General features: G+C 53.2%; 1 protein-coding gene across 2 annotated transcripts in view; it reads right to left on the bottom strand.

The window, feature by feature from the left end:
• The window catches only part of LOC137560222 (O-acyltransferase like protein-like), a 90,670-nt gene that overhangs the window by 58,172 nt on the left and 15,959 nt on the right, over window positions 1-16,539 (bottom strand). The window contains exons 1-2 of one of the 2 annotated variants that reach the window (XM_068271857.1): window positions 11,057-11,121; window positions 7,589-7,759 (exon numbers count right to left, since the gene is read on the bottom strand). In XM_068271857.1, coding sequence (XP_068127958.1) covers window positions 7,589-7,703 — 115 coding nt within the window. In that variant the 5' untranslated portion in view covers window positions 7,704-7,759; window positions 11,057-11,121. Of the gene's footprint in view, window positions 1-7,588; window positions 7,760-11,056; window positions 11,122-16,539 lie in introns of those variants that run through there. The other variant, XM_068271856.1, reaches the window with a different exon arrangement.

The following is a 16,539-nucleotide window of genomic DNA, read 5'->3' on the forward strand; positions in this document are numbered from 1 at the left end:
TTTTTATTCATGGCCGACACTGACACCCCCTCCGAGAAACATCTTCCCACAAAATATAACATTAAACAAAGCCTATCCTCGTCTGAACTGCAGTCTCCCACCTGGTACACCAAGGCGTCCCACGTGCGCCATATGGCCGTGTACGCCGCCCATGATGCTTCCGATAAGGATCTGCTGATCAAGAGAGATACCGCCCGAATGGAACTCCCCACATCGCCACTGGACAAGGCACCCCAACTTCCTCCGCCGCTGGGGCCGCCGCCCGGAACCTGTCCCACTGAAATCGAGACAACGCGTCAGCCGTGACATTCTCAACCCCAGGGATGTGTACAGCACAAATATGAACGTTTGAACGCAAGCATTCGAACACCAACTGGCGCATCAAACATATGACCGGGGGAGATGACGCCGAGAAGTTATTAATTGCTTCCACCACCCCCATATTATCGCAGTTAATCTTGATGCGCTTGTTGGCCAGGTGACAGCCCCAAAGCCGCATTGCCACTACAATGGGAAGCAATTCCAGCAGGACCAGGTTAGATGTAAACCCCGCTTCCACCCACGATTGATCCCAAGGGGCAGCACACCACTTACCCGCCAGGAATGCGCCGAAACCATGTGCACCAGCGGCGTCGGTAAAGAGTTCCACATCAAAATTACTCACCACGTCCTGTAACCACAGAGATCTCCCGTTGAAACTGCCCAGAAAAACAGACCATACTTGCAGGTCCGCCCGCAGCTCCGCATTCAACCGAATGCGGTGATGCGGCGCACTCTTTCCTGCTGTTGCCAAGGATAACCGCCTGCAGAATATCCGCCCCATGGGCATAATTCTGCAGGCGAAATTCAATTTTCCTAACAGGGATTGTACTCCTCTCAGCGTCATTTTCTTAGACAAGATTGCCGCCGCGATCGTGTTCCTCAAGTCAGTCACCTTGTCGTGAGGCAACCGACATTCCATTAATAAGGTGTCAATGGTGATACCTAAAAAATTCAGGGATGTCGTTGGTCCCTCCGTTTTGTCCTCCGCGAGAGGGATCCCGAAACGACCACAGACATGCCGCATCGTGGCCAGGGCATACGCGCAATTGGGGGAACCCGCCGGCCCCAAAAAGAGGAAGTCATCAAGATAGTGGATGATCGACTGAACCTCTGACATGTCTCTCACCACCCATTCCAGGAACCCACTGAACTTCTCAAAATATGCGCATGAGATGGAGCAACCCATGGGAAGACATTTATCCACAAAATACTCACCCTTCCAAAAGCATCCTAGCAAACGGAAGCTCTCCGGGTGAACTGGTAACAACCTAAAAGCTGCCTCAATGTCTGTTTTAGCTAACAAGGCCCCAGGGCCTAACCGTCTAGCCCACCTTACAGCCACGTCGAATGACGTATAGACCACGGACACTTCTGTGTCCGGGATCCCATCATTCACCGATAAACCACGAGGGAATGACAGGTGGTGTATCATGCGAAAAGACCCAGGCTCCTTCTTTGGCACAACACCCAATGGAGAAACCACTAGGTCGTCCAGGGGACGGTCCAAAAAGGGGCCTGCTAGGCGGCCTGCCGCCACCTCTTTCTCTATCTTGCGGGAAACTACCTCGGGAAGCTCAATAGCAGATCTCAAGTTCCTAACTGGACTACAGGCTGGCAACTGACAACAACTCGGGATAACGAAACCAACGGAAAAACCCCTACGTAAAAATTCCGCTTCTTCCGATTTCGGATACCTATTTAGGAACGGTTCCATCTCGTGCAGCTTCACTGGCGTCGTCCCTTTTTGAAGCAAAGTCAGAGGACTTTCCTTTCTTTTTAAAACATCTGGACGCGGCGTGTGATCCCCCGCAGCCTGAACACTCGTGCCTGAAGCGACACGAGTGTCCAAAACGGCAGGATCCCTCATTAAACTGCCAGCAAACCCCTTTTCCTCTCTCGGTTCGCGGCCCGGCTGGTGTTGCGCCGCTGCCCTGACCGAGAAAGGACTGCGTTCCCCGTGTCGGGATCATGAGGCGCATCCAAGAGTGGATGTCCTGGTGATCCCATCGTACTGCTGGCCTTACTGCCATACTTTGCCTGAAGAGCTCGTCGTATCGCAGCCATGCGTTGCCGCCGTACGACCTTTGAGCTTCGCCGATAGAATCCATATACCCGAACAACGCAGAGCAATTTTCCGGTTGCCTCTCTCCAACGACACTTGCCAGAATTGCGAACGCTTGGAACCAATTCTGGAAGGTCCGAGGGATCAGCCGATAACGACGTTCCTCCTCCCTCTTTTTTTCGTCCGGCTTCCCCTTGTCTAAGTTGAACTTCTCTAGTGGCAGTAGTGAGAAAATCTCCACATACTCACCCCTCCAAATGCGTTCTTTTACCTCCAATTTCAAATGCGACCCTAACCTTCCCCTGAAACACACATACATTTCCGCATGAGCGGCATCCGCCATCCGCACCAACCCAGGATCCCCTGCCACCACTGGGACCCCTGTTGTAACTCCCGTGGGAGCCACCAGACCTGACTGCCCAGCAAGAAATACCCCTGATGCGCTGCTGGCCTCGGCGACCGGAGAGGACGCCAAAACCTGCAATGGGGCAGCTGAAGTATGCGCTGATCCGCTAGCGGCCGCTACGGCCGCTGCAGCCTGGGGTAGGGGGGACCATACCGCGGTAGGTGATGGCTGAAGCGCGGGCGCACCCACCCCGCTGCCTGCCAAACCTGCTAAACCTGGTAGTGTTACTGGAGTCAAGGCTCCCAACGCCCCAGAACCCCCTGCCCCTTGAAACCCCCCAGCCGCCCCCAACAACCACCTGGCAATAGTAATAAGGGGATTGGCCTCACCTGGCTGCGCTGGACCGGCGTCCTGTACAGCCGTCTGTCCTGATCCAGTTGGCAAAGACATCTCCTCTGCGACCACCGACTCATCCTCAGACTGCGACACCTGTTCAGGGCTGGGAGTGGGCTGACTGGTGCTGTAGGCTGCATCCTGCTGGCTGGAACCTCTGCCGCTCCTGGAGGCATTCTTCTTCCCCTGTCTTCTGGAGGGCCCGGCCGGCCCCCCCTTCCGCTTGCTCTTAGATGCGCTCCCAGCCCCCTTGCGATGCGGCTGGGCCGCCGCCGCACCCGGGGAGGGGGCGGCGCCCGTTGCCTGGATGTCTGTGCGCTGGGCCTGCTTGGCCCGCTGTGCAGAGCGGGTACCAAGGGCCGCAGTGGATCCGGAAGGTGGCGCCGGCGGTGCGGAGGCCTCAGATGCGGATTGCCCACCGCCGGAGGAGTTCCGCCTTGGAGTCGGATTCCTCCCGGCATCCCCGCTCTCCACCGCTGATGTGCGCTTGGCGGGGGGTGCCGGAGGGTCCCCTCGGGGGCTCCCGCTTCGTCTCTGTGTCGGGCGGTGCTCCGGGCTGAGCCGCTCGGGCGGCCTGGATTTCCTCTTGGACCCGGCCGGCTGGCCGGAAGTGCTGGGGGCCATGGCTGCTAGTTGGACCTGCACCCAGGTCGGGCCCCTGGTCGTCGCCTCCTCCCTGACTCGGGCCAGCAAGTCTTCCAATCCCTCCATATCGGAAAAGCAAGCGAGGTAAGCTGTGTCAGTCTCAGGCAGCTTTCCCTTACACTTGCTGAGTAGTGTTGTCCGGATCATGAACGATTCGGATCTTTGATCCGAATCTATTTTATGAGTCGATCATCCGAATCATCAAAATGAGTGATTCGGATCGCAAAAGGGGCGGGGCCAGGAGCGACACGCCCCCTCTCAGCGGGCAGCGGGGTCTTAGAAGCAGAGCAGAGATGGATCGCTCTGTTGGATGGGAGCCAGCCTTGCAGGGAGACAGGTAGATGAGAGAGAGGGGACATGGGTGCCACTGCCAGATATGTGTAGAGCACACATACTGGCTATAACGTGCTGCTCATTATAGGCTGTCTGTTCCGCAGTGCTGCACAGTGATCACATTGGAAGCTTTTGGCTCAGCACAGCTCAGTAACTTTGCAGACAGTGTGATTGAAAGGCAATATAATCCTCCTGCACTCGGCACAAAACAGCTGCACTTATCTTCTGGGAATGCTTTCTTTCACTGTGCGACCTTTTCTTTCAAGTATACAGATGAACATATAGGTGAAATATATGTAAAGTATATGACTTCAGCATGTGGGTATTACGTGCAAACATTTCTGCTCTCTGCTCGTCCCTCTTCCCTTCTCTGTCCACTCCCTGCCCTCTGTCCATCTTCTCCCCTTCTCTGTGTGTCCACCCCCCTCCCCTTCTCCTGTCCACAGACCTGTCCTGCTGTTCATTTCACCCCCGAATGCTTCCGGTAGTAAAATGATCCGAGATTCGGATCAAAGATCCGGATCTCTTCAATGATCCGATTCGAATCATCCGGATCATTGAAAAGATCCGAACTTCCCATCTCTATTGCTGAGAGGCCAGAACTCCGCCCCCCTCTTTTATAGACTACCCCCCCGCCCCCATTAGCTCTTTCCCAAAGCCCGGGAACCTAAACTCCTCCTCGCCTGGCTATTAACCCCATACCTCCCGGTCAGCTACCCTATCATGTGGGGGCCCTGCACATTACACTGCGCTACAGTTCCCGGCCCCATTCTGGACTTTGTGAGGTTTTGGATGTGGGGAGTGAAGGAGAGTGCGGAGTCCAGGGTGACACCCAGACAGCGGGCTTGAGAGGTAGGGTGAATAGTAGTGTGGTTAACAGTGACCTGCACATCTGGGAGGTCCAGGGATGACCGGGGTGGGAAGATCATAAATTCCGTTTTGTCTAGATTTAGTTTTAGGAACCTAGCGGACATCCAGGAGGAGATGGCAGATAGGTGAAATGTATGTAAAGCATATGATTGCAGCATGTAAGTAGTAGAAATCTGACATTATTAACAGATTTTGGACTAGCCCATCTTCTCATAGAGGGTTCTTAGAGCTTTCTTTATTTTTAAAAGCACTTAGTGAATGATAGTCGCTCCGTCCAACTGCCAAAAAAGTGTACGGTGAGGAGGAAGGCTGGTCAGCATCATTGTATAAATCTTTTTCAGGGAATGCCTATATGAAGAATAAAGGCCATGCTGAGAATCCCCCATGAACAGATGGACTAACCCAAAACCTGTCGTAATGTTAGATTTGTACTACCTACTGTAAGTGACAGCAACATAGGAGAAAAGTCATTTATGGCTCATTTTACTCTGGAAGAAATGTACTTATTTGTATGTGTTTTAAATTTTAAGATTTTCGCTACAGTTCCTCTTCAACCTCCTGAGCGTTACGCCGCTCAGGAGGATTTGCACTATTAGTCCCTGCCAACCCCCCCCCCCCGCCCTATTTTAATAGTTTAATTGTAACTATTAGATACTAGCTAGCACTAGGCTAGCTAGTATTGTGTGCCAGACCTTCCCGATCCCCCCGATTGCCTGCTGGATACATTACCTTGCTTGGATCCCGCTATAGGTGCAGCCTCCCCGCTCAGCTCCAGTCTTCACTATGGGGAGGATTGTACATGACGTCATGACGTCACCGACTTCATGCGCAGTCCCCATCCTCTCCATAGTGAAAACCAGAGCTGAGCTGGAGGCTGCTTGATCGCTGGATCCCGGCGTAGTAATGTATCCAGCGGGCGATCAAAGGGGGATTGCTGGCAATCGGAGGGTGCCAGAAGACAATACTAGCTAGCATAGTGCTAGCTAGTATCTAAAGGTTACAATTCAACAAGTAAATGAATTTCGGTGGGTCCCGATCGGCTGGAAAACCTCTGCAGCGGCATGCCCGACACAGTGTCAGGCATACCGATAAGGAGATTAAAGTATCTGAATGTAATCCCTACCATAGTCAGCGCCGTTTCTTGGGCAGTGCGGGCAGGGCAACCACCCTGGGCGCAGAGCGGCAAGTAGAAGAAGGGGGGTGCAGACAGAAGGACATAACCGCTAGGGAGCTGGTGACACACGGTGCAGCCAAATGAAGAAGATTACCAGTGCGATCACCTTCCTTGACTCTTACTGGGCGGCCTGCGTCAGACGTCAAGTCATCATCGCGTCACCACCATGTGATGACACCTGGTGTCCTGTAGCGGTACTGCAGGCTGTCAGTGTGAGGCGCCCAAGCAGGAGTCGGCATTCCGGGCTCTCTTTGCCTGTGTGTTTTCCTGGTCCCTGGTTCCTCCTGGATGAGCGGCTGGTCACTAGTAAGTAGGCAGATCTACTTGTGACCTGAAGCTGTGTGACTGCCACTAAAGCCGCATCTACACGCGTAGATACGGCCGCGATGTTCCTTATCAATCGAGCTGCTGATGCGGCTCGATTGATAAGATCCGACAGGACGGATCTTGCTTCCGCCGATTCCCTGCTCTCTCCCCGCAAGGGGACAATGGCAGGGAATTGAGCGGAAGATAAGCGGCGCCGGTGGGGACGAGCAGGGAATCGAATCCGGCGTACGTGCGGCGAGCGGGGACGCGGCGGGCATGTGTGGGGACGCGGAAGAGGCGATCCGGCGGCTAATCGAGCCGCCGGATCGCCGCCTCATCTACACGTGTAGATGAGGCTTAAAGGACTTACGAGGCGAAATAGCCCAAAAAAGTTAAATACCTGTATGAAATATCAATGCACGTAGGGCGCCGTCCTGCCGGGTCCCCGCATCTCAACGTGCCCCCTCGGCCGGTCCCCACCCCACAGCCCGGGTCGGGCTCTCCTTCCTCCACTAAGATGGCCGCCGGAGCTGGCCGTGGCTGTGCAGTCCGCATATGCGCGAGTGCGGCTGTGCAGCTCTAGGGCCTTCCCCCCGATCCATGCAACAGGAGACGGCCTATAGCGTGGAGAGCCCGACCCGGGCTGTGGGGTCGGGACCGGCCGGAGGGGCACATTGAGATGCGGGGACCCGGCAGAAAGGCACAGAGGGCGCGGACGGCGCCCTCCGTGCATTGATATTTCATATAGGTATTTAATTTTTTTGATCTATTTCGCCTAGTAAGTCCTTTAAAGAGTAAGTTTGCCAGTCCACGGGGGTGGGGTGCAATTTTTACACCCTCATCCTGGGTGCAATTTAACCTAAAAACTGCCCTAGTTTATTGTGTTACCATAGTATTATTATGTATTTGTTTAGTACCGAAACCTTCTGCAGCTCTTTACAGAGTACATAGCAATGTCGCTGACTGTCCTCAGGGGAGCTCACAATCCAATCCTACCATAGCCATAGTGTAATGTCCTACCGTATTATTATTATTATTATTATTATGTATAAATATAGCACCGACATCTTCTGCAGCACTGTACAGAGTACATTGTTATGTCACTGGCTGTCCTCAGAGAAGCTCGCAATCTAATCCCAACGATAATCATAGTCTAATGTCTTGCCATATTATAACTATGTATTTGTATAGCACTAACATCTTCTGCAGCACTGTACAGAGTACATTGTCATGTCATTGGCTGTCATCAGAGGAGCTCGCAGTCTAATCCCTACCATAATCATAGTCTAATGTCTTACCATATTATAACTATGTATTTGTATAGCACTCACATCTTCTGCAGCACTGTACAGAGTACATTGTCATATAAAAAGTGCAAGAGAGGAATTGCTTTAGCACAATACATTGTCGTACGTACCGAGATTAAAGACGCTGGCCAGCTGACTGGTGTGTCCAGAGATGATCCATAGAAGGCTGAGGACTCGGATCCCGTTCAGACTTGGATACGTCTGGGTGTGAGAGGTATCTGACATCACTGCCAGGAGATTCTCTTGTAAGGCAAAACTCTTCAGAACATGGCCTATACATGCTGGATAAAACACACATTTATAAGCTGAATCCATAGTACAACTTCTGTTTATGGAGCTATGTGGCATTATTACTGTAAAGGCAATTAACAGTTATGTTTAACATATTTATTTGTTACCTTTAACTATTTTTTTATGATTTTTTTTTAAATTAGGAGACTGAATTCCAAACAGCAGCCATGACAGCCTGATGTAAACTTTGCTTCACACAACTGCAAAATAGAGTTGGGCCGAACGGTTCGCCTGCGAACGGTTCCATGCGAACTTCCGTGGTTCGCGTTCGCGTCCCGCAGGCGAACGTTTGCGGAAGTTCGGTTCGCCCCATAATGCACCATGGAGGGTCAACTTTGACCCTCTACATCACAGTCAGCAGGCCCAGTGTAGCCAATTAGGCTACACTAGCCCCTGGAGCCCCACCCCCCTTATATAAGGCAGGCAGCGGCGGCCATTACGGTCACTCGTGTGCCTGCATTAGTGAGAGTAGGGCGAGCTGCTGCAGACTGTCTCTCATAGGGAAAGATTAGTTAGGCTTAGCTTGTTCCTGGCTGCATACCTGGTCTGTGATGTGAACCCACCACTGCATACCTGTACTGTGAACCCACCACTGCATACCTGTTCAGTGAACCCGCCACTGCATACCTGTTCAGTGAACCCGCCACTGCATACCTGTTCAGTGAACCCGCCACTGCATACCTGTTCAGTGAACCCGCCACTGCATACCTGTTCTGTGAACCCACCACTGCATACCTGTTCTGTGAACCCACCACTGCATACCTGTTCTGTGAACCCACCACTGCATACCTGTTCTGTGAACCCACCACTGCATACCTGTTCTGTGAACCCACCACTGCATACCTGTTCTGTGAACCCACCACTGCATACCTGTTCTGTGAACCCACCACTGCATACCTGTTCTGTGAACCCACCACTGCATACCTGTTCAGTGAACCCACCACTGCATACCTGTTCAGTGAACCCACCACTGCATACCTGTTCAGTAAACCCACCACTGCATACCTGTTCAGTGAACCCACCACTGCATACCAGTTCAGTGAACCCACCACTGAATACCTGTTCAGTGAACTTGCCACTGCATACCTGTTCTGTGAACCCACCACTGCATACCTGTTCAGTGAACCCACCACTGCATACCTGTTCAGTGAACCGACCACTGCATACCTGTTCAGTGAACCCACCACTGCAAACCTGTTCAGTGAACCTGCCACTGCATACCTGTTCTGTGAACCCGCCACTGTATACCTGTTCTGTTCAGTGAACCCGCCACTGCATACCTGTTCTGTTCAGTGAACCCGCCACTGCATACCTGTTCTCGCCATGGTGCGCACCAGTCCAGCACGGCCGTCACTACACAAACAGCTGTTTGCGGTGCGTTACACGGTGAGTTTGGTGTGTCAGTGTGAAGCAGTACCTTAATTACACTACTTGATTGATGTATACACATGCAAGATGTTTTAAAGTACTTTAGGCCTGTCATTTAGCATTCAATGTGATTTCTGCCCTTAAAACGCTGCTTTGCGTCAAATCCAGATTTTTCCCGGGGACTTTTGGCATGTATCCCACTCCTCCACCTGGGGGTCCAGGTGTTAGACCCCTTGAAACATCTTTTCCATAACTTTTGTGGCCTGCATAATTTTTTTTTTTTTCAAAGTTCGCATCCTCATTGAAGTCTATGGCGGTTCGCGAACTTTTACGCGAACCGAACCTTCCGCGGAAGTTCGCAAACCCGGTTCGCGAACCTAAAATCAGAGGTTCGGCCCAACTCTACTGCAAAACAAAAGGAATCGGAACAGGCAAAAATGGCGCACAGCGCCAACAGTATAAAAAGGGCGCAGGAGTAATTAACATAAAACGATATTTATCGTTTTATATCTTTAAAAACTTTAGGCAGCGGGGTCGGGGGGAGAGGCAGCGGGGTCGAGGGGAGAGGCAGCGGGACAGGCAGCGGGGTGCAGGGAGTAGGATTAGGCGGAGGATGTATGTGAGGGATACATTACCTAGTCCCGGTCGGCGATCGCTCCTTCACTTCTTCTGTTAGTTTTCAGGAGTCCTGCATCCAGCCAATCACCATGCGGCTTCAGTTTCCGCATGCTGATTGGCTTGATGAGGACTCCTGCAAGATAACTATGAAGTGAAGGAGCGATCGCTGGCCGGGACACGGTAATGTATACTAATGCTACCTAATCCTCCCTCCACCCCGCTGCCTAGTGTCCCGCTGCCTCCCCACCCCTTCCTCTGACCACCGCTGCCTCACTAGCCCCCCTGCAATGGCGCACCGTTCTGCTAATAAATCTCTTATAAAACGTTATTTACCGTTTTAATGTAATTACATTAAAACGGTAAATAGTGTTTTATGTTTGGCAGAACGGTGTGCCATTATTCACTCTGCACCATTTTTAACTGTACCCAAAAGGAATAATAGCGGTTTAAAATTTACAGCCCTTTATTGTCATCAGCAGTGTTTTCTCAGCCAAAACAAAGAGTTTAGCTTCTGGATTCCACTTGCTATTTTTCAACTATTTTTTTCAGCTCTTGCAATGCAAAACATAGAAAGGGACCTCAGAGAAGTTATTAGGACAAGTATACTATTTACTCATTGTTTATCTCACCAGGGGGTGTATGCATTAAACTGCGATAATCATAATAACTTGCATAAAGTCTTATTACACAATGAATAGAGCAGAATGGATTAAATGCAATGCATAATGCTCTACAACTCTACCATGAACAAGGTCTTCTCATATCTCTCAACAATTTCCTCCTGGATGTCTGCTAGGTTCCTGAAGCTTAACCTATACAAAACTGATCTCCTTATATTTCCACCCCATGCTGTTGCACCTTTCCCAGATTTCCACCTCACAATCGGCAACACAACCATTCCCCCTACCTCCCAGGCCCGCTGTCTGGGTGCCACCCTGGACTCTGACCTCTCCTTCATCCCCCACATCCAAAACATCACCAGAGCCTGCAATTTCCACCTCCGTAATATCTCCAAGATCTGCCCCTTCTTAACCCCGGACACGACCAAACTGCTCATCCATGCCCTCATCATCTCCCGCCTTGATTACTGTAACTCCCTCCTTTCTGACCTCCCCTTGAAACGCATTGACCCCCTTCAATCAGTGATGAACGCGGCTGTAAGACTCATCCATTCTTCGCACTGCTCCGCATCCACATCTCCCCTCTGTGAATCCCTGCACTGGCTCCCTATCCGTCTCATGATAAGTTTTAAGATTCTATGCCTGGCGTATAAATCTGTGCACAAAAGCTGCCCTACCTACCTCTCGGAGCTTGTTCACAGGTATACACCAGGTCGCCTCCTCCGTTCCTTCAATGACCTTCACCTCACTAATCCACGCATTTCCCACTCCCATGCGCACCTGCAGATTCTCTCAAGAGCCGCCCCCATCCTCTGGAACACCCTTCCACCTCCCATCGGACTTTCTCTCTCCTTCAACACATTCAAGCAAGCCATTAAAACCCACCTCTTTAAGATGGCCTACAAACACACACACACACACACAGTAATTATCTACTGAATATTTATTTAACAGCCCCACCTAGTGTTCCCACCCCACCCTTTAGATTGTAAGCCTCGGGCAGGGTCCTCCCTACTGTAGTGTAATCTACAGGATCATGTGCACCTGTCCTATGACAGCCTCATACTTGTATTACTGGCCTACCTAACCAGCCCATATTGCATGATCATGTATTTTGTACCGTTTGCCTTGTATAACTTTGTTCTATGTTGTATAACCTTGTTATGTCTGTCATTCTTGTATCATTGTATATACAGGTATTTCTTATCCAGCGCTGTGTAACATGTTGGTGGTTTATAAATACAATAAATAATAATAATCATGCATAAAACTTCATGCACCTAATTCTGCTCAACACAGTTAGTGCATACAACCGCATCAGTGGCGGACATACGGCCGTGCAGGCCGTGCCGCCGCACGAGGGCCCCTGAAGTTCCCCTGCTTCAGGGGCCCATTAAGTATTGCTGGGGTTTTTTTAAACTCTACTTTTTATTTTTTTTTTAACCTGGGGGGCCCCGACTCCTGTCCTCCCCCCTCACCTCGGGCCCCCCCCCCCTCATGCGGCGGGAGAGCAGAAAATACAGGAAGTCTCCGGCGGGGGCTGCAGCAGACGCTAGAGGCAGCTGCCGCTTGGTCTCCCGTCTCTCCAACTTTGTACACTGCTCGCTACTAAACCAGGAAGTAGCGAGCAGTGTACAAAGTTGGAGACACGGGAGACCAAGCGGCAGCTGCCTCTAGCGTCTGCTGCAGCCCCGGCCGGAGACTTCCTGTATTTTCTGCTCTCCCGCCGGCCGCCGCGCATACCGGGAGGGGGGCCCCCCGAGGTGAGGGAGGGAGGATAGGAGTCGGGTCCCGCACCCGGATAGCTACCCACCCACCCGGCTACCTTACCCACCCGGCTACCTACCCGGCTACCTAACCACTCTGCCGGCTACATACTCACCCGGCTACCTACCCGGCTACCTAACCACCCACCCGGCTACCTACCCGGCTACCTAACCACCCACCTGACTACCTACCCACCCAGCTACCTACCCGGCTACCTAACCACTCTGCCGGCTACCTACCCACTCAGCTACCTAACCACCCACCCAGCTACCTACCCACCCGGATACCTACACACCCACCCGGCTACCTACCCGGCTACCTAACCACCGTGCCGGCTACCTACCCACCCGGCTACCTAACCACCCACCCGGCTACCTAACCACCCACCCGGCTACCCACCCACCCGGCTACCTACCCGGCTACCTACCCACCCAGCTACCTAACACCCACCCGGCTACCTACCCACCCGGATACCTACCCGGTTACCTAACCACCCTGCCGGCTACCTACCCACCCGGCTACCTACCCGGCTACCTAACCACCCACCCGGCTACCTACCCACCCGGATACCTACACACCCCCCGGCTACCTAACCACCCACCCGGCTACCTACCCACCCGGATACCTACACACCCACCCGGCTACCTACCCGGCTACCTAACCACCCACCCTCCTACCTACCCACCCGGCTACCTACCCACCTGGCTACCTAACCATCGTGCCGGCTACCTACCCACCCGGCTACCTACCCGGCTACCTAACCACCCACCTGGCTACCTACCCACCCGGCTACCTACCCGGCTACCTAACCACCCACCCGGCTACCCACCCACCCGGCTACCTACCCGGCTACCTAACCACCCACCCGGCTACCTACCCGGCTACCTAACCACCCACCCGGCTACCTACCCGGCTACCTAACCACCCACCCAGCTACCTACACACCCACCCGGCTACCTACCCACCCACCAGGCTACCTACCTAAAGACCCACCAGGCTACCTACCTACCCACCAGGCTACCCACCCACCCGCCTACCCAGCCACCCACCAGGCTACCCACCCACCCGGCTACCCAGCCACCCACCAGGCTACCTACCCACCCGGCTAAGGGCTACCTACCTACCCACCCGGCTGCCTACCTACCTACCCACCAGGCTACCTAACCACCCACCCGGCTACCTACCCACCCGGCTACCCACCCACCCGGCTACCTACCCCGCTACCTAACCACCCACCCGGCTACCTACCCGGCTACCTAACCACCCACCCGGCTACCTACCTGGCTACCTAACCACCGTGCCGGCTACCTACCCACCCGGCTACCTAACCACCCACCCGGCTACCTAACCACCCACCCGGCTACCCACCCACCCGGCTACCTACCCGGCTACCTACCCACCCAGCTACCTAACACCCACCCGGCTACCTACCCACCCCGATACCTACCCGGTTACCTAACCACCCTGCCGGCTACCTACCCACCCGGCTACCTACCCGGCTACCTAACCACCCACCCGGCTACCTACCCACCCGGATACCTACACACCCCCCGGCTACCTAACCACCCACCCGGCTACCTACCCACCCGGATACCTACACACCCACCCGGCTACCTACCCGGCTACCTAACCACCCACCCTCCTACCTACCCACCCGGCTACCTACCCACCTGGCTACCTAACCATCGTGCCGGCTACCTACCCACCCGGCTACCTACCCGGCTACCTAACCACCCACCTGGCTACCTAACCACCCACCTGGCTACCTACCCGGCTACCTAACCACCCACCCGGCTACCTACCCACCCGGCTACCCACCCACCCGGCTACCTACCCGGCTACCTAACCACCCACCCGGCTACCTACCCGGCTACCTAACCACCCACCCGGCTACCTACCCGGCTACCTAACCACCCACCCGGCTACCTACACACCCACCCGGCTACCTACCCACCCACCAGGCTACCTACCTAAAGACCCACCAGGCTACCTACCTACCCACCAGGCTACCCACTCACCCGCCTACCCAGCCACCCACCAGGCTACCCACCCACCCGGCTACCCAGCCACCCACCAGGCTACCTACCCACCCGGCTAAGGGCTACCTACCTACCCACCCGGCTGCCTACCTACCTACCCACCAGGCTACCTACCCACCAGGCTACCTAACCACCCACCCGGCTACCTACCCACCCGGCTACCCACCCACCCGGCTACCTACCCCGCTACCTAACCACCCACCCGGCTACCTACCCGGCTACCTAACCACCCACCCGGCTACCTACCCGGCTACCTAACCACCCACCCGGCTACCTACACACCCACCCGGCTACCTACCCACCCACCAGGCTACCTACCTAAAGACCCACCAGGCTACCTACCTACCCACCCACCTACCCACCCACCAGGCTACCCACCCACCCGCCTACCCAGCCACCCACCAGGCTACCCACCCACCCGGCTACCCAGCCACCCACCAGGCTACCTACCCACCCGGCTAAGGGCTACCTACCTACCCACCCGGCTGCCTACCTACCTACCCACCAGGCTACCTACCCACTCACCCACCAGGCTACCTATCCACCCAACCACCCATGGGAGCTGCGCGCCGGATGGAGGCTGGGACAGGAGGTCTGCTGCTGCAGGTGAGTAAATGTTTTTTTTTTATTATTTATTTTAGCAGGTGTATGTTCTGGGCAGGTCTGCCACATGATTGCGTGTATGTTCTGGGCAGGTCTGCCACATGATTGCATGTATGTTCTGGGCAAATTTGCTACATGATTGCATGTGTTTTCTGGGCAAATCTGCCGACATGATTGCACGTATTTTCTGGGCATATCTGCCGACATGATTGCACGTATTTTCTGGGCATATCTGCCGACATGATTGCACGTATTTTCTGGGCATATCTGCCGACATGATTGCACGTATTTTCTGGGCATATCTGCCGACATCATTGCACGTATTTTCTGGGCATATCTGCCGACATGATTGCACGTATTTTCTGGGCATATCTGCCGACATCATTGCACGTATTTTCTGGGCATATCTGCCGACATGATTGCACGTATTTTCTGGGCATATCTGCCGACATGATTGCACGTATTTTCTGGGCATATCTGCCGACATGATTGCACGTATTTTCTGGGCATAGCTGCCGACATGATTGCACGTATTTTCTGGGCATAGCTGCCGACATGATTGCACGTATTTTCTGGGCATATCTGCCGACATGATTGCACGTATTTTCTGGGCATATCTGCCGACATGATTGCACGTATTTTCTGGGCATATCTGCCGACATGATTGCACGTATTTTATGGGCATATCTGCCGACATCATTGCACGTATTTTCTGGGCATATCTGCCGACATGATTGAATGTATTTTCTGGGCAAATGTGCCGACATGATTGAATGTATTTTCTGGGCAAATCTGCTCACATTATGTGTATTTTCTTGAGAAAACCTGCACAATTATGTGAATTTTCTGGGGAAAGGGTCACCAAAACTTGGGCCCATTGTCTTTGCGTTGCACTTTTCAAGGGAACCTGAGGTGAGAATAATATTGAGGCTGCCATATTTCTCTCCTTTTAAGCAATACCAGTTGCCTGGTTGCCGTTCTGGTCCTCTGCCTCTTATTCTTTCAACCATAGACCCTGAACAAGCATGCAGCAGGTCAGGGGTTTCTGACAATATTGTCAGAACTGAGAAGATTAAGCTGCATGCTTGTTGCTGGTGTAATTCAGTTTATTACTGCAGCCAAATAGATCAGCAGGGCCGCCAGGCAACTAGTATTGTTTAAAAGGAAATAAATATGGCAGCCTCCATATCACTCTCACCCCGGGATCACTTTAAATTACAGTTAGCTCCGCCCTTATCCGGTCATTGCCACGCCCATTTTTTTGCCGCGGCGCTAGGCGCCGCAGGTTCTATCCACACCCATTTTTGCCACGGTGCGCGAAGGTTATCGCCACGCCCATTTTTTGCCGCCGCGCGCTTACCGCGCCGCAGGTCAGGGGGCCCCACAATTGATATTTTGCACAGGGGCCCACTGCTGGCTGTGTCCGCCACTGTTACCGCATGTCACATATCAGTGCACATACATTTGAAAGTGCACCTGAGCTGATAGTAAATCTGTACAATACACACCAGCATGTCTAGTATAGGGTGTTTAATACTTACCTGTCCATTGGTGTGGTTGGTAGGGGTGTAACTAGAGGGGAGGAGTCCCTGCAACTGCAGGGGGTCCAATTGCTGTGGGGGGAGCCAACAACTAACCTTCCCTTACCCTGATACGGGGACTATACTTCAGATCAGGTGGTTTTGTGACTACACTTGTTATGGGTGTGAAAATCATGATGGCCGCACTTGTTTTATGACCCTTATGAGATGGACC

This window comes from Hyperolius riggenbachi, chromosome 1 (assembly GCF_040937935.1).
Source record: "Hyperolius riggenbachi isolate aHypRig1 chromosome 1, aHypRig1.pri, whole genome shotgun sequence".
Lineage (NCBI taxonomy): Eukaryota > Metazoa > Chordata > Amphibia > Anura > Hyperoliidae > Hyperolius > Hyperolius riggenbachi.